This window comes from Ceratotherium simum, chromosome 16, assembly GCF_057802395.1.
Source record: "Ceratotherium simum simum isolate JZ-2026a chromosome 16, ASM5780239v1, whole genome shotgun sequence".
In the NCBI taxonomy this organism is placed as follows: domain Eukaryota; kingdom Metazoa; phylum Chordata; class Mammalia; order Perissodactyla; family Rhinocerotidae; genus Ceratotherium; species Ceratotherium simum.
Genome location: NC_141915.1, coordinates 9,957,409 through 9,977,155, shown reverse-complemented (window position 1 = coordinate 9,977,155; position 19,747 = coordinate 9,957,409). Strand labels below are relative to the sequence as shown.

The 19,747-nt window shown below is 36.8% G+C and overlaps 1 protein-coding gene across 5 annotated transcripts in view; it reads right to left on the bottom strand.

The window, feature by feature from the left end:
* MYH10 (myosin heavy chain 10) overlaps positions 1-19,747 on the bottom strand; it is a 140,570-nt gene that overhangs the window by 67,542 nt on the left and 53,281 nt on the right. For all 5 annotated transcript variants that reach the window (XM_087440429.1, XM_087440428.1, XM_014789522.2 and 2 more), the window contains 4 exons: positions 9,070-9,133; positions 6,972-7,070; positions 4,830-4,973; positions 4,489-4,584 (listed from right to left, as the gene is read on the bottom strand). In XM_087440429.1, the coding sequence (XP_087296555.1) occupies positions 4,489-4,584; positions 4,830-4,973; positions 6,972-7,070; positions 9,070-9,133 (403 nt within the window). The remainder of the gene's footprint in view (positions 1-4,488; positions 4,585-4,829; positions 4,974-6,971; positions 7,071-9,069; positions 9,134-19,747) is intronic.

Sequence of the window (19,747 nt, the reverse complement as noted above, 5' to 3'; positions counted from 1 at the left end):
GCGGCACAAGCGGTTGAGTGCGCGCGCACGCTCTGCTGCGGCGGCCCGGGGCGCGCTGGTTCGGATCCCGGGCGCGCACCGATGCACTGCTTGTCGAGCCACGCTGTGGCGGTGTCTCATATCAAGTAGAGGAAGATGGGCACGGACGTTAGCTCAGGGCCAGTCTTCCTCAGAAAAAAGAGGAGAATTGGCATCAGATGTTAGCTCAGGGCTGATCTTCCTCACAAAAAAAATAAAAATAAAAATAAAAACCAATTTCGAAAAAAAAAAAAACAAAACCCATAGCATAAATGAGAGTCCATGTGTCTATACTGACATAAATAAATAATCGAATGAATGAAAGTGAAAGCTCTTCCTTACAATAGAATTCCAAGGAATAAATATAAAAAATGATGTAAATAGAAAATCAACACTTGACAAACACCACAAGCAATACTTGTTTCAGGTAAGAATCATCAATGGATACTAAAACTAGTAAGTGAGAGAGTCTGATGAGAAACAGGATATTTCCTTAGTCTTAAAGTGCTTCCCTCCCTCCCCCAAATACTTGTTACAAAGGGAAAAATAGTAATCTGATAGTAGAGTAACCTGGTAGACATCACCTTAACTAAGGGATCAAAGTTAATATCACCAGATTGACAAATTGGTGACATGATAAGCCTCTGATGTGATGTACCAAGAAGGACACAACATCATTTCTGTGATATTCTTACCAAAAATGCAAAACCTGAATTTAATGAGGAGGAAACATCAGACAAACCCAATTGATGGACATTTTCCAAAATAACTGGCTAGTATTCTTTAAAAATGTCAAGCCATGGGCTGGCCCCGTGGCTTAGTGGTTAAGTGCTCACGCTCTGCTACTGGCGGCCCTGGGTTCATATCCCGGGCGTGCACCGATGCACCGCTTCTCCCACCATGCTGAGGCCAGGTCCCACATACAGCAACTAGAAGGATGTGCAACTATGATATACAACTATCTACTGGGGCTTTGGGGGCAAAAAAAAAAAAGGAGGAGGATTGGCAATAGATGTTAGCTCAGAGCTGGTCTTCCTCAGCAAAAAGCAGAGGATTAGCACGGGTGTTAGCTCAGGGCTGATCTTCCTCACCAAAAAAAAAAAAAAAAAAGTCAAGCCATAAAAGACAAAGAAAGAGTCGAGGAACTGTTCCAGATGAAAGGAAACTAAGGAGCCATCAAAATTAAATGCAATGTGTGACCCTTGATCAGAAAAGGCACATTAGTGGGAGAGTTGACAACATTTGAACAAGACTATAGAAAAGACAGCAGAAAACAGTATCTATGTAGAATAGATAATAGTATCCATATTAATTTCCTGATTTTGAAATTACTATGGTTAGTAATTTCTATTACTATGGTTATGCTAGTGTTAACAGCGCGGGGATGTGACTGAAGGATATATGGGAGTTTTTGTACTACTTCTTGCCATTTTTTCTAAGTTTGAAAAAAATTTTAATATCAATTTTTACAAACATACTGCTCTGAAAACATGGGAGTTCATCTTTAGGAACTGCCTCATAATAACTTTAAAAGCCACCAGGAAAATGTGTTCCCTTATTTTATAATTCTGTCACATTTTCCACTTCTAAGCCTTATTACCCTCTTATTTGCCATTTATGTTTGGGAAAAAAAGTCAAATTCAAAACAAAAGATAATAATTCGTCAATATATCTCTGAAGGCAATTCTGAAAGTCCTCTAAAGGAAGAGTGTTTAAATGTTTCGGTATTACTGAAAAACTCAATCATTCATCCTGCTGAGTTTCTGACGTACCCCAGTGGTCATTTAACATGTTTCTCTGTCCGCTGATCTCCTGAAGATTGGTGGTTACATCTGGCAGTCTTTTTGTTGGTTTTTATTTTTGTTTTTGAAGCAGCAATAATGACCCTAATCTCCCAATGCTCATTTGGTACGTTTGCAATTTCTTTTAAGATTTTATCAAGTTTCAAACTGCCTTATGTCCAAAAGCCTAATAACTAAAATGTGCTCTTTCTTTGTTTCATTACTGTCTGTGATAAACTTCTGTGACTAGACCTAATTTTCTCTTCAGCATTTGTAGTGCTTCTGGTACTGCCATTTAACAGCTGTTTGCTATGTTTATTTCATTATTTCATCTTTTGGGGGGAGAAATGGAGTGTGGAGGGACTGATATGTTAACAAAGGTAATTTGTTTCAAACTATAGTACTATAGAGCAAATCTGTCTATATTTTTATAGACAGATAAATTTTAAAATGCCATTTTGGCACCAACATGTAAAAACGCCATGGAAAATTACTGTAAAATAAAATACTAATAACCTGATGAAATAAGCCAGTCACAAAAGACAAATACTGTATAATTCCACTTACATGAGGTATTTAGAGTGGTCAAACTCAGAGAAACAAAGTAGAAAGGTGGCTGTGGGGGGCTGGGGGAATGGGGTATGGGGAGTAGTTTAATGGGTCTGGAGTTTCAATTTGCAAGATAAAGAGTTCTGGAGACTGGATGCACGATAATGTGAATGTAGTGTGAATACACATTACTCAACTGTACACTTAAAAATGGTTAAAATGGTAAATTTTATGTTATGTGCATTTTATCACATTTGAAAAATTTAAAAATATTAATAACCTGAAAAACTCAGGTAAGAGATAGAAAGTCGTAATATGACTAATACTAAAAAAAGTCCAAATGTATATGCCCACTTGGAGCCACTTCTTGATCCTGAGTCAAGCATCAGACTGAAATATTACAAATGAAATGTCTACGATTTGCTTCAAAATAATCCAGACAAAGGGAAGTGAGAGGTGGTATAAATGAAACAAGACAGGCCATGAGCTGGTGATTGTCTCAGCCAGGTGACAAGGACAAGGGAGTTCTTTACACTCTTCTCTCCTCTCTCGTATATGTTTAAATTTTACTGTAATTAAAAAGTAAAAACTCTTACACACTGCAACATGAACAAATATTAACTAATTACTACTACCTAATAAAGGTAATAATTTGAAAAAAACTACTTATAGACAGCTGTCAGTTTTTAAAGCCTCTCAGAAAAAAGATTTATTTTACTTCCATCATTGCTGATGTAATGAATAGGAATGAAGCAATGACATTGAAGCCATTTTAATTGTTTTTGTTTTAAAGAATTGTTTTGTAAATGGACTAGGAAGGAAGGAAGGAAAAAAAAAAAGAAAGATAGGGAAAGAAAGGAAGAAAAGAAAGAAGGAAAAAAATAGTGAAAGAAAAAGAAAAAAGGGGGGGTAACCCTAACCCTAACCCTAACCCTTGGCATTATGAGACATTTTCAGACTTTTAGGGAAATTTTCAAATGCCATATTCTATAAAATGATATGAAAAAGTAACAAATTAAGAGCATTAAAAAAGAAGAAAAACAAAACCAACCATTATAAGCTAAGAGTTATTTTTAAAATAACAACTAGAAAACACATCATATTATGTTTTTAAAAGTAGAAGCACATTTGCCTGCCTCGTCTTTCAGAAAAGTGATCTGATCCTCTTCTATGTATGGGTCATTTTAAGATTTCAAAGCAAAGCTACATATACTTCCATGTCTCGCTCTAAATCTTAAATTGCTTGATTTTAAGTCTTATTTAACCATGTGAAAGCTATATGGAGGAAGTAGGCCCATATGTCAATTAAACTACTTTGACTGAATGAAACATTTAATTGCCTGGAAATCCAAAACTCTAAGATGAGGTGCAAAGTCTTGGTCAGGAAATGGTGATGATGAGGCATCAGGAGAGGGACAGGTCTTTAGAAGGGTTACATAGAACTGAATCGTTAACAAGCCTCAAATTGGTTATATAAAAGGACTATTTCCAGGGCAGATAAGGTGCTTTATGTCAGCCTTCCCTGTCCATGGTGGATGTGGATGCTCATGTGAAGCAAGATAACATACTCGAGTAATCAAGCATCCTAGTCAATACGGAGATTCCTCATCTTTGTTTTTATCTCTAGAAAATCAGAAGCAGATCTCACAAGGCCTACGAACACATTTTTTTGGTTCACAAACTTTTGTTCCTAACCAGTGTAAATTTAATTCCATTTTCAACATTTAAAAGCTGGAAGATTTCATATTAAAATCTAGATTTCTTTGAAAAATCAGTTATATTTGGCAACACTGGGCCTATATTCCTGGCAAGGTAAAAACCAGCTAGAACTCAGCAGCTGCACGTCCCTTACAGATGAGCTGTGGTCTCTGCAGCTTATGTGCCCCCCACCCCCCAATTCCTAACGTCCCCAATTCTACAGCACAGTCTCCACTGCCACTTTTCGTGCTGCACCTCATCCTCTTCCCTCACTGACGGAATCAGATTGGCCCCTACGCAGGCACACAGAGCTGCCACTCTACTCCTCAGAGTCTCGTGGACACGCTTCCGGAGTGCTTTTATGCTTGCACAGTAACATGTTCTTGGAGAACACAACAACAAACCGTCTAAATAGAAATAAAATCAATATTCATCATTTTACCTGTATTTTCTGGCATGGAAGCTTGATCAGTATTTCGCTCCTTTTTGAAAGAAATATTTCCAAACTGCAGCACTGAAGATACTACTTTAAGCATTGCTTTATATTGTAATAAAAAGAAAAAAATTGATTAAAATATTGCATCAAAACGTAGCAGAGACATGTTCTAATTTATTTTGTGCTAAAATCTAGTTACACAAAACTTTTCAGTAAGGTATGTCTCAGGATTTCATAAAATTACAGGCAGTTCTCATTAGTTCCTCAATCATTTTCTAGTTTAGGTTATTTATCACCAATTTATAAGTCTTATGAAAGTATCAGAATCTTAGAGAAATCACACATACACAGAATCTCCTCGTGAGAGAAGCCCATTATATGCATCGCTTCCATGGTCTCCTGAAAGTTATCTTTGTCTTGTTGGCCCGGAATAGGAATATAGCCATTAGAGAGAAATCTGTAGTTATTAAATCCTTCAAGGAGCAAATCAGCTGAAAGAAAATACAATGGAATACAATTGAATAAATACTCATCAACAGACTAAAGCACATCCACATTCAAACTGGACTGATATCACAGAAGCACAGCAGTTCACCATCTAATCCATCATCACCACATACTTTTCATATATATTCATGCTAAATATACAAACATACATAGTTTTCCATTATCTGTATCAGTGAAGGAAAATGATGATGTACATCACAAAAATCTCAACAGGAGCTTTTTCAGACAGTGGTTTGCAAAATATTATATTTGAAATGAGATAGCTGGAAAATGATGTAAATCTTCCAGATAAATAAACTTTATTGTTTTCACATTTAAATATTTTAGCCATCTTTTGAGGGAAAGCTTTTAAACCCATATTCTATATTCCTATCCTAGCAACTAGTTTATAGCAAACACTAGGAGGTCGATATGAAGACTACATGGACATAGATAAAGACCCAGATGTAGAAGGTGTAGAATATGGACCAGGCAAGTCCTGAGCCACCAAACGCCTTGAAACCCTCTCTCCAAGCCAGTCTGTTTAGTGGTAAATTTGCCTTAGAGAGTGATGTGCAATATATATATTAGTATGACAGAATGTTATCATGGACACGCCCATTGACTACTTGTATTTTAGGGGCCATGATTTAGAGAGACCTTAACATACTCTTTTGAGAAATATGTTCTTGAGAGCAGAAGGATGTTTTTCAGGAGTGATCAAAATAGATAAGGTTTTTATCCCTGTAAGAGATGTCATCACGTGCTCCCAGCTTTCTGTGTAACTGGCTCTCCTGCAGAGAATTTCTGCTGATCACTCTTATCCCTTAATTCTAATCTACACCACATTTAATTTCTACTGGGTATTGTTTGCTTTCTTTTTCTGTCTCCTTTTAATGCTTTGAGGTGTTTTTCTGTTTTGGTGAGGAAGACTGGCCCTGAGTTAACATCTATTGCTAATCTTCTTCTATTTTGTATGAGGGATGCTGCCACAGCACGGCTTGATGAGCAGTGTGTAGGTCCGTGCTCAGGATCCAAACCGGCACCTGGGCCACCGAAGTGGAGAGCGCAAATCTAACCACTATGCCACCAGGCCAGCTCTGATTTTATTTTTTTGATTCATTACTACTTGAGCGATTGCCAGTCTGAAAGCCTGAGAGTTTTCTTCTCTTCACATGACATACTGTATAATCTTGAATTACAGACTCTCACTGGCAATTACTCTATTTGTTGCTTATTTTTTTTCCTTACAGGTCTTTCTCTAATTAATTCAATGCTTCCACAGATGTCTGTGGTTAGCAAAAGTCTAGACCCCAGCTGAAAAAAAGTATTACTGTGTTTTATGTGTCTGTTCTGATATCTAAATAATATAGCTACTAATTACATAGAAGCAGTATTGACTTTGAGACTCAGAAGAAATCAGAAAGTTGTGTATCTTCTCCTCTCTCGTATGTACCTCTGAGCTAGCAGAATTCTGACTCAGAACAGAACTCTGCTTTTTACCCTGTCTAATCCTAAACTTTCAGTCTTGGTGATGCACGACCAAATAAATAAATAAATAAACAAAATCCACAGAGACTCCTTCTAGTACTACTGGAAGCATAACATAAATTCAGTTGTAAATCTAGGAATAAACATATTTATTCAACTTAATTTTATTAAGTAAATTTATTTTGCTTACTTTGATATTTATAAACATTGAAACTGAATTTGTATAAAAATGCATCGTTTGTGTTCTAATTTAAAATTATTTGAAAAGAAAAGAAATAAAAGTACAAAAGATAATATAACACCACTCAAATACCTGCTACTTAAAACAAAGTATTTATTCCATGGCTTAGAAGTTCAGTTTCATTTTCATTTTCATGATTTAACCAGCTAGAATTTTGGTGTTTGTGTATAAAACTACTGTTTCCCAAAACTGTTCTCTCTTCCTCAAAATAAATTTAATATTAAAAAAATATTAAAATAAATATAAAACAGTAAAAAACTTTGTAACTTACACTTTAGATGTTCTCCTGCTCCAGATAACAACTGGTAGAAGATATGAAAAGTACGCTCATCTTTTGCTTGACGCACAGCACGAGATTTTTCCAGAAGGTCTAAGCAAAGACGGTTAAGGATTAAATTGAAAAAGTGATCATCTTTCAGAGTCTATACAAACTTAATTTGTAAAACGTTTTCTTTCTCTGATATATATCAGGTATCTTGCAATGAACCATTCTAAATGATTGAACTTTGTAAGTGGAAAAACAAAATGTATGCAATTTATGTTTCTCACTAATCTTCTAGAATCTCTGGACTGGGAGGGAACTTAAAGATCAGAATGCTTCCCTCAGCCTACTCCACCCCACCCTACCCCTAATTAGGGTCACGTTAAAAGAACACAGCCCTGTACATGGAACTGTAGGAAGCTATAAAAAATGAAGTAGAGGGGTTTAAGGCAGGAAAAGCCTTATAATATCAGAATCATTATTACAAGTTTACAAATAAGGAAACCAAGGCACAAAGAATTAGTCAAAATGACATAGCTAACAAGTGGTGGAGCTAGAAATCAAAACTTGTTTGGACTCCAAAATGTATGTGCCTAACCACTGTGCTACCCATGAGAGCCTTCCTCTATTGAAAGTCTCATGTAAGTGGTGCTAGCCACTTCACATTCATCACCTCACGCAAAATTTCCATATAATGCCTTGAGATAGCTATTATTAGATTAACCACTGGCCTTCCCTTCACTGCTCTGAAGTAGAGGGGTTTAAGGCAGGAAAAGCCTTATAATATCAGAATCATTATTACAAGTTTACAAATAAGGAAACCAAGGCACAAAGAATTAGTCAAAATGACATAGCTAACAAGTGGTGGAGCTAGAAAGAACCACGGCTGCCAGTACCTAGAGCCTGCTGCTACCTGGGCTTGCCACAGGGCAAGCAGCTCAGCCCCCAATCAGCTCCTACATGTCAGAGTACTGCACACCCGCCTGTGTATTCGGGGTGCATATCTGAGACCTGTGTGGGTTCTCTGTCCACCATGTCTTGATGCTCCTGGTATGTCTCTGGGTCGACAGTCACACTGGGCTCTCACAAAATCTCAGATTCACTGCTTTGGAAGATGATTGCCTCTTTTGAAGTAAATCTTCCCTGGGGCCACCAAAGTGAATTAATTCTGTACGTGCCATATAGCCTCAATTTTAAATCAGACTATCTCAAACATATCCTCAAACATATCTTGTGTTTGGAGACAAAAACATTCATATGAATGATGCTATAACAGACCAATATGAAGAAACTCCAGATCCAACCCCCTGTCATTTTTAAGCACTTCTTGTGTTTTCTGGCTCTGAGTATATTTAGAGACATAAAATACAATTCTGAGTTAACAGGAAAATTTTGATCTATCCCTCACCTGAGGGATAGAAACAATGTTTTCCTATCACTGGAGATAGTATTCTAACAAGTAATCAGAATTTTCAGTTGTATCCTTCCTAAGGATAGTATCCTTGGCATACTATCATTCAGAATCATTTCTATTTTATTATCGTTTTAATCAAATTAATTCTATATATACCTATCATTTCTTAAGGCCATTCTATGCATATAACATGTCTTAGAACTATTCTATGTATTTGACTGTTTTCCCTCTAGTTTTATTCTGCTTAACACTAACTGAAATTACTTTAACTGTGTACTTTTAGAAGGCTTGTTTCAATGGGTACATGCTCACCCTACCAATAACAGAAGTAGATGATAAAAAATGGGCTAACACAAAACTGAAGAGCAGTTCAGTTTAACAGTTTTCACCTAAACAGTCCTTATATGACACAAACATTTCCTGGATTGATGGACAGGTAATCTTCAACTAAGTGGGACTCTCCACTTCCCCAACCAACGTCAACAGGTTATGACCTCGTGTTAAAAACAACAACAAAACACTACTTTGAAGTTAATCTTCAGTAGTTGAAAGTATTTGAACAAGTCACAATCTCTCTGGGCTTAAGTTTTATCATCTGGGTAATGGGAGAGACATCACAGAGGGTTGCCATGAGGCTGTAGGAAGATGAAATCATTCTTTTATTTTGGGTTATGCAATTATGAAAAAGGATACATGTTTCAATGTTGGCCCCAACGATATAGCCAGTTACATCAAAGTTGATCCGAATAAACTTGCCCTGAAAATAAATTACAAAGAGAAAATTGAAAATAAATAAGGACATAGAGGATCTAAACACTATAATAAAACACTAAGCTAATGTGCCCTGCCAAGTATCCATGAAGTGGTTACAAAATGGATGATATATATTGCCTCCAATAAAAAGAAAAAGCCTCAATAAATTCCAAAAAAGTAGCAAAAGGATAAGCTACCTTCCTGGACTATAACATAATTAAAATGAAACCCTAATCATTTAGAACTTTTTAAAAGCTCTTCTAAATGGTCTGAAATATGGAAGATTTTAATAGCTTTAAAGGAACACTATATCCAGTCCTATAATTATAATTTAAAAAACTGAATAATATAGATATGACTCGCTAGGAAAATAGAAATCCATTCAAGAAAAAAACAATAGAAAACTTGAATAGACCATAATCATAAAAAGTAATATTAAAAATGACAGGTTGGTCTTATGAAACCATTTTGCAAATTCCTAAGGACTATTTAAGTGAGTTACTACATACCCATCTTAGGGAAACAGAAAATAGTGATTATTTCATAATTCTTTTATATAGTTATCATAACATTGAAACTGGTAGAGATATCATAAAAAAGGGAAAGCAAAATAAAAGCAAATACCTAACTTGTAAATATAGATACAAAAGGCTAAATTAAAACCTTTGTAAAACAAAGACACATAACAATGATCAAGAATAGTTTATTCCAGGACTGCCAAGAAGGACTCATACTAGTAGAATGGTAAAGGGATTGGAGGGCTTTCTTTGTGGAAATGGACAAGCTGATTCTAAAATGTATAGGGAAATGGAAAGGACCTAGAAAAATCACAACAATTGAGAAAGAGGACCAGAGCTCGAGGACTCACACTATTCTATTTCAAAAAGCTGTAAATTTATCTAGACAGTGTGGTATTGGTGTAAAGACAGAAATATAGATCAACAGAACAGAACAGAGTCCAGAAACAGACCATGCACGTATGGTGAATTCATCGTCAACAAAGGTGCCAGGGTAATTTAACAGGGAAAGGATCAATCTTTTTCAACAAATGGTGCATGAAAAATAAACAAAATGAAACAAAAAGAAACTAGACCTTTACCTCACACCATATACAAAAATTAACACAAAACAGAACAAAGACCTAAGTGTATTGTATGGGCTAAAACTATAAAATTTCTAAAAGAAAACAGGAGAAAATCATTATGACCTTGTTAGCCAAAGATTTCTTAGATAGAATGCAAAAAGCATAAGCCATAAAATAAAAAACTGTAAATTAGATTTCATCAATTAAAATTCTGTTTTTCAAAAGACACCGAAGAAAATGAAAAGAGAAACCACAGACTGGCAGAGAATATTTGCAAAACATATATCTGATAAAAGACTTGTTCCCAGAATATATAAAGAACTCTTACAACTCATTAACAAAACAAACAACCCAATAAAAAAATTGGATAAAAGATTTAAACAGATATTTCATCAAAAAAGGTATGTAAATGGTCAATAAACATATGAAAAGATGCTCAATATCATTAGTTATTAGGCAAATACAAATTAAAATGGCACAATGAGATACCACTACATACCCACTAGAATGGCTAAAATTTTTAACAAAGACTAGCAAGGATATACAACAACTAGAACTCGCATACAACCCCAGTAAGAATGTAAAATGGCATAGCCACTTTGGAAAATGGTCTGCCAGTTTCTTATAAAGTTAAACATAAATTACCATATGACCCAGCAATTCCACTCCTAGGTAGTTAGTTACCCAACAGAAATGAAAGCATGTGTCCACACAAAGACTTGCACATGAATGTTCAGAGCCACTTTATTCTTAATAGCCCCCAAATGGAAATAACCCAAATGTCTGTCAAGTGGTGAAGAGATAAAGAAATTGTGGTATATTCACACAATGGAATACTACAAAGCAATAAAAAGGAACAAACCACTGATACACCCAACAATGTGGCTGGATCTAAAAAGCATTATGTAAACTACACCTCTTCTCGATCCCCATCAAAAATACCCCCATCACTTGCTTGGAAATACATTCTTCAAGGAGGTTTATTTAAGGCAAGACAACTGCAGAATCCCAGAGAGTGTGCAAGGGGCTACCTGCCAATCCCAACCAGGTGGGGGTCTCTTTGGAGCTGGAGGAGGACCTTTAACTATAGGAAGTCTTCACTGAATGCAAGATCAAAGCTGTCACCTGAATCCACCTCCTCTCAGAGAAAATGCTCCCAATTATTTTATAAAAAATAAAAGCTGTATCAATTCAAAAAATAAATAAATAAAAAGCATTATGCTGTGTGAAAGAAGCTAGACATACAACACTACATAATATATGACTCCATTTACTTGACATTCTAAAGAAAACAAAACTATAGGGACAGAAAATAGACTAGTGCTTGTCGGGGCTAGGGGCAGGAGGAAGGAATTGACTACATAAAGGCAAAAGGAAATTTTCTGGAGTAATGGAAATATTCTCTCTGGACCATGGTGCTGGCTATACTACTCTATACATTTGTGTAAATCCATCAAATTGTACACTTAAAAAGGGCGAACTTTATGCAAAATATAACTCAATAAAACCGTTTTGAAAAATAACCAAGGGAGATATCTTAGGAACCCTTATAAATGCCAATTTAAAAAATATAATTAAACATCTATTCCTCATATTTACCATAAACATATTAAATTAAACATGTTACTTCCTCACTAAAGTGAAAAATCCTGGTTTACACTCTTCTCCCTATGTCTCCACCCAACTTACCCATTCTTTCACCCACTACTTTAGGACCCTTCTCACCTTTCCAATGTTATTTTTTCAGTGTATAAATACTTACCTTATGTAGAAAAAATGAGTAGTCAGTATTGGGATGCCACCACAGAAATAAGATCACTAATATCTCAGAATGTATCTTAGATTTATAAAGTGGTCCAGTGGACTCATATGTTAATCACAAGAGAGAATGAGTGTTATTCTATTTGTAAAACAAGTAAATTTTGTCTTTGTTCTTTGGAAGACCCCTAAGAAAGAATAAAGTTCAAAAACTATCAGTCCTTATAAATACAACTGCTCAAAAAAGGAACTCAAAAACTAAAATCAGGACTTGATCTTATACTGAGGGTTAAAATTCTTTATAAATTTTAAACAGCTGGATTATCTATACAAAACCTCACTGAGTTAATAAAAACTTGCTATTTTAAGAGACAGTAGTCAAAAGACAATGTTATTACTTCAAAGCTGCAAAGAATACATTGCCAACATAAGTGCTCAAGCAAATACTTTCTCAAACTTCTCAATTTAACACTGCAGAAAGGTTAATCAAAATCATATGGTATCACCTAATTCTTACTGAAGAAAATATTCACTTTAAAAAATTCATTATACCCAGTAATACAAACTTTCAGCTTTCTGAAATGACTTTAACATATCTAACTTCTTTATTATGTATATATTAACATGCTGTTTAAGCTTTCAGCTTCTTATACTATTTCCTATTCCTTTTCTTTACCACTCCAAATTACAAGTTCAAAATTTATTAAACAAAAAAAATTCTTTATTTGGGCAATAAGACAAAGTTATTATACTGATAACTTTGAATTCTAATAACTTTAAAATCTAAAATTGAACACTACCCATTTTTTATTTAGTGAATTTATTTTTCCCTTAACTTCACAGGAAATTATAAAATAAGAAAGGAAGTTAGATTCAAAGGAGAAATGGAAGAAAACTAAGGCTTTGGCCTTCTAAACAGGTAACCTAAAAAGCAATGTCCCAAAATAGTTTAGACATAGGGTCACTTAACTTGGATAAACAAGTAAAGCCACCAACATACAACATCTAATTTCCTCATCAGTTCCCCAGCCAAATCAGTTCCCTTTCCTTTCCATAACCGGTATCCATAGTTGCTCTAGCCATTACAGCTAGTGCCACAGAAATATCTTTTGGCTACATGAAAAGGGCCAGGCAGAGAGTAATGAAAGAAGGGGACAGAACGAGGAAAGGAATGGGGCTGTAGAAGCCTGCAGCGTGGGGAGGAGGTAGAGGGGACTGGGTGTCCCTCCAACCCTCCTCCCACCCTGGCTTCTTCTATACATACCCAAAAGAAACTAGTATCTCTGAAAACAACATCTTTAGTAACTAATAAATCTTGGTTATAAGCCAGAGCTCTAGACTTGATTCTATTTTGAAAACACTTTAACAAAAAACCTAATAAAGTTGAAAATTATCAACTCTCTATGCTAAGTGACACTCACATTCAGCTCTTTTATGAGGTATACCCAAGCACTTTGACAACAACATGACAAAGTGAAATTTCAGAATCAAAAAGAAATACTTGGGGCCGGCCCTGTGGCTTGGTGGTTAAGTGCGCGCACTGCGATGCTGGCGGCCCGGGTTCGGATCCCGGGTGCGCATCGAGGCACCACTTCTCCGTTCATCATGAGGCCGAGTCCCACATGCAGCAACTAGAAGGATGTGCAGCTACGACACACAACTATCCACTGGGGCTTTGGGGGGAAAAAATAAAATAAATAAAATCTTTAAAAAAAAAAAAAAAAAAAAAGAAATACTTGACTGAATATCCCCAAGCAAGCTAAGATTTAAGTATCCCCCTTAACAAGGGAGCCAGCCCTGGTGGTCTAGTGGTTAAGACTCAACCTTCTCACTGCCACCCGGGTTGGTTTCCCAGTTGGGGAACCACACCACTCGTCTGTTGGTTGTCACACTGTGGCAGCTGTATGTTGCTTCGATGCTGAAAGCTATGCCACCGATATTTCAAATATCAGCAGGGTCACCCATGGTTTCAGAGCTGACAGACAAGGAAGAAGGACCTGATCACCCACTTCTGAAAAACTGGCCATGTAAACGCCATGACTAGCAGCAGAGCACCGTCTGATACAGTGCCGGAAGGGGAGAGGATGGCGCAGAAAGACTGGCCAAGGTTCTGCTCTGCTGCTCCCCTCTGTGTTCCCCTCTGACACCGGGTTGCTAGGAGTTGGAATTGACTCAATGGCACCAAAAACAACAACTTAATGTTGGACATCCTGGCAGATTAGTTAAGAAGCACACCATGGGATATGAAATCACTTCAGTGTTTGATAGTCTTACGGGTATGGGGAGGGGAGGGAATAAAATCTATAAGTTAAAAAGCTTTTTCCTCACATATATAATAAATACTCTTTCAGAATTAACATATTTATTAAAATACAAATCTAGACTAAAGAGGAAAACAAGTAAAGAGTTTTACTTTTAAGTGTGTCCTCTAATCTTTTAAACATTATGTGAAGAGATTTGTGGTGAAAATACCTTCTCCATATTTGATTTCCATGTAGGTCAGATTATCGTACTCAGAATAAAAACAGAAACAAAGAAAAATAAGAATATGACAAGTATATTATATTATTCTATATTAATCATAGAATATGCACCTTGATGCCACACACATGTTGTGCACCAATCCAAGAACCGAGACTGCACACTTACTGCAGGAGTTCTGAACAGCAAAGACAACTAGAATCCTCTCTCCTATGTAAAAGAGAAATTAAGAACTTCACTTAAAAGGTGCAATAGGAAAACTTGGATATTTTGATCCTATCAAGAAAATAAGAGAGGGGCCGGCCCCGTGGCTTGGCGGTTAAGTGCGCGCGCTCCGCTACCAGCGGCCCGGGTTCGGATCCCGGGCACGCGCCGACACACCGCTTCTCCAGCCATGCTGGGGCCGTATCCCACATGCAGCAGCTGGAAGGATGTGCAACTATGACATACAACTATCTGCTGGGGGGCTTTGGGGAAAAAAAAAGGAGGAGGATTGGGAATGGATGTTAGCTCAGACCCAGTCTTCCTCAGCAAAAAGAGGAGGATTAGCATGGATGTTAGCTCAGGGCTGATATTCCTCACAAAAAAAAAAAAAGAAGAGGAAAATTATCTTATTTAAGGAATCTTGTTCCTTCTGAATCGATATTGATTTTCCGGAACTTTTCCTGGGGTGGTTACAAAGTATCTGTAGTAATTAAATTTAGATTAACTGTTAGCAACTTACTACAGGGGTGATGCAGCTTTGTTTCATGCTCTAAAAATATTTTTCCCCTTCCTATTTGGTAAAGTTGTTATAAGATCAGTCATTTACTTTAAAACACGTTAGCATGGATAGTGTGTTATGTGTGTGTGTGTTAGTTTACTCCACTAAAAATCTCCACTCTGGAGGCCGCTATTTGCCCCATGTGGGAAAACCCATTCTAAGAGTAATTAGCTAAGATTTAATTCAAAGGCCAGATGCTATTTTAAATGTTTCAGATATCTTAATCTCCAAACTACACCAGAAACTTTGTTAATTAGTAAAATGAGTTTTCATGTGAACTAAGCAGACTTGTTACTTAGTAAAATGGATATTAGAAATTCCTGGGGTAAAATGAGTGGCATTAAGAGACATGGACTGATTGGAAATAGACACTCCTGCTCTGGTGTGAACAAGGTGTTGAGACTCTAGAAAGCCCAGAGGCTGCAGTGTGGACAAGGCTGCCTAAGGCTCAATTCTAAAATGGCTCTGTGTGCAGCCACTGATTTGGAAGATGCTGGTTACCTGGTGCTGACCATATTCTGTCTCTGACACTGTCACATTTGCCTCAGTAAATCTTTAGAGAAAGGTTAGGTCAGAGTACTTAAGACAGAGCAGGGACTGTATCCAATTTACTTAAAAAAGCGTTTGTAGTGCATGCTTGCTAATAAATATATGTGAGAATTCTGACTTGCTTTCATTGTAATCTGGTAGCCAAGCGGCAGGGAGGATAAGCGGCAGGGAGGATACCTAGAGCCTTTATCTAGCTGTAACTAGTGGAGGGTAATCACTACCAAGAGGTACATAATAATTGGGAATTGCCCAACTGGCTTAAATCAGTTTGCAAAAAAAAAAAAAAAGGATTTGAGCAAATAGAGAAAGTGATTCTTACTAAAACTTTCTGAGGGAAGATGTATCTGCTGATACAATCATTTTGAAATTGAAGTCTCTGTTTTTAAAGTTTCATTACAAGAGATTCATTTTACATAAATCTCCTCCATCTGGAATGCATTTTACTTCTCCATAAACAGAGAACAGTACTAACTGTGAACGATTATTTTCATAAGGGTAATGCTCTCCTAAAGAATCCCCTTTAATACAAACCATATGCTAGCATCTTTGAAAGAAAAGCTATTCTTCAGGAAATTACTCGTCTATATCAGATCAAAGAAATGAAAACAAATGGATTCTAAAGCTTATGGAGTTTATAGTTTCAAATATTTTCACTGCAAGCATGTGGTTTGTAAATAATGACTACATGAAACTTCACTGTACACACAACTCTTTTTAACATCACATTACTCTTTCAGTATGATGTATAACACCAATCCCAACCCAAGGCCTGGCTGTCCACAGAGCCACCGCCTCCCACATGTCTTCTACCCATGCTTCTAAAACTGGGGCGTGCATATGCTCAGAGGGCCCAGCACATGCAAGACACTCCCTGGCCTCAACTGTACATTATGGCGTGTGGTTGAAAATATATTAAAGTTAAAACCCAAATGAAGGCAAGCTCTATAAGGTTAGGGACTTTTGTTTTGTCCACTGATATATTCCCAGGGCCAAGAAGAGTGTTTAGCACTTAGTAGGCAACCACATTTTAACTAAATGGATTCCATAAATACACCTACTATGTACTTACATGTGCAAGGCACAGTGCCAAGAACTAGGTAGGAACCAGAAAAAAAGACAGACAAAGTCCCTACTGTCAGAGATCTTACCTTCTAGCAAAAGAGAGAGACCATAAATAAGCAGAGTAATTAACTACAGGTTGTGCCAAGTGCTACAAGGGAAATCATAGGACACTGTGATAGAGAATAATGGAGGAAACCTCCTCAGACAGGGTTTTAGATGAACTAGATGTTTAGGAGAGGGAGTAGGAGAAATATGGACAGATTCGAAATACATTCAGGAAGTGTAACCAACAGGATTCATTCCTGGCCAGGCCATGGGCCATGAAAAAAAGCTGAATCAAGGATGATTCCTAGGTATTTTATTTTTCTAGGTTGTTGTTGTTTTTATTTTGTTTTAAGCTTAAGCAACTGGGTGATCTGATGGCACCATTTATTGACATAAGACTTAAAGGAACACATTTTGAATGGAAAAGTACAAGTTCCATTTGGAATATGTTAAACTTGAGAAATCTGTTAGATACCCGAATGGAGATAACGAGTGAGCAGCACAGTGCCTGGTGAAGAACAGGTGCTTAATAATTAACTGAACTGCACAACAGAAAATCTAAATTATATAAAATTTAGTTAAAAAATGAGTCTACACTGGCTACCCTCTAACCCCCGGTGAACCAAAGTGTTGGCAACAGCCACAGAGAACAGCTAAAGGGATGTTTTAACTGAACATTCAATCAATGGAACTAATGACTTCACCACTTTTATGGAACCACTAAAATCAAGTACTTGTTATAGTATCGTGTGGTTAATGCCTTATGATAATAGCAGCTAGCTACTATTTCTTAAAAAAAATATTATACTTATCAATATAAAGTTGACTTTCTAAGAATTAAAGCCCAAAGTCAACAATTTAAAGATATCTTTGTTTCTTGGTTGAATGAACAGCTATGTCTAAGAATACTGCCTTATTCAAAAATCTTTTTTCTAAAAAGATCAGCTTTTACTATATTTTACTGAGCATACTTGAAGACTGTAATATAGTAATACAAGCACTTTGGAAGGTGGAACCTCAGCTGTAAGAGGTTTTGTTGAGAATTTAGCTTAGATGGGTATTACTGCCACAATCAATCTTGCTAGAAAACAATCTAAGAAATTCTTCCTACCAGTAGAATTTAAAACAACTTCCTACCAGAATTATTTATATCAACCTTTGGAATAAGATGTGTAAATAACAAGCATTAGGGAGACTCATGTATAGTAATTACTTTGCAAATAAATTTCAAAAAGAGATTATCTTAATTTAGACTATAATTTAAAAGAACAAGCTAGGGCAGGTTTCTCAACCTTGACATAAATGACATTTTGGGGTGGAAAATTCTTTGTTGTGAGGCCTGTCCTGTAATTGTAGGATGTTTAGCAGCATCCCTGGCCTCTACCCACTAGATGCCAGATATATACCACTACCCATCCCCCAAGCTGAACAATCAAAAATGTCTCCAGACACTACCAGATGGCCCCTGGGGGCCCCCAATTGAGAATCACTGATCTAGAGTAATGCGAATTACAGATTATAACCTACGTATGTCTATTTGGAAATCTCTCTAATGATTTCTGATGGCCAACTTCCAAGATGGCCTCAATTATGGCCACCTTCTAGTGTTCACGTCATTGTGTAGTCCCTTCCCACATGTTTCTGGGTCTGTGTGACCAATACAATTCATCAAAGGGATAGTATGTGACTTCTGAGGTGGAGCCATAAAAAACACTGTGTGGCTTCTGTCTTGCTCTCTCTTGGGTCACTTGCTCTGGGGGACGCCAGCTGCCACGTAATGAGCAAGCATCCCTACGGAGAGGCCTTCGAGGTAAGGAACTGAGGCCTCTTGCCAAAAGCTACCTGAGTAAGCCTGGAAGAAGGTCCTCCAGCTTCATCAAGCCTTCAGATGATTGCAGCTCTAGCCAACAACATCTTAATGACAACCTCCTGAGAGACTCTGAGCCAGAACCACCCACACACTGAACTCTGCGATAAATGCTTTAAGTCACTAGGTTTTAGGGTAATTAGTTACAGAGCAATAGATAACTAATGCAGAATTATATTTCTATCTGTCCAAAACAGAAATATATATAGAAATTCTATCTGTCCCTGGCAGGTAGATGAATCCTTACCATTTAGTAACAGAATCACTACATTCCTTACCAAAGGACACAAATGACTGGTTAGTAGCAATTTATCTTTTCTAGGCAAAAATGAGACAAATGGGCACAAAACTGTTTCTCCTGAATTTAAAGTGTGGTTTAGGAGGGAAAAATCAGAATAGACTGGTAACTTGATTTGTGTGGTAAAATAAAACATTTTCCACTAAGAAGTCCTTGACACAGAGATTCACATACCAAAGCTGGTAGCTCACTGTGTCTTCTATCCCATGATACAGCCACTAAACATAGGGCTCTCAGTAGGAAGAATTTAAGGTTTAATTGTGGCTCAGGCTCAATGCTGATGATCCACAGAATGACAGAAACTCTACAAATGAAGCTCAGTTTCCCCAGATCTTTTATAAATCTAAAAGTCCAGCCATGCTTCCTACTGACACAGGCACATTTGTTATCCCTCTTTGTACATAAAAAGCTGAAATAATTACTAAACTTGGATTAAGTGAATCTTCAAATTTTATCTTACTAGGAAGAAACAATATTCCAAGCCAATAGATCCCTATTTCTTACATAACTTGGAAAGCCTCTTACACTTAAACTATCTCTGTGGGTGTTATGGGCTGAATTGTGCCCCCCTCAAATGCATACATTGAGGTCCTAACCTCCCCGGTACCTCAAAACACAACTATATTTGGAGATAGGGTCTTTACAGAGGTAATTAAGTAAGTTAAAATGAGGTCACTAAGGAGGACCCTAATCCAATGTGACTGGTGTCCT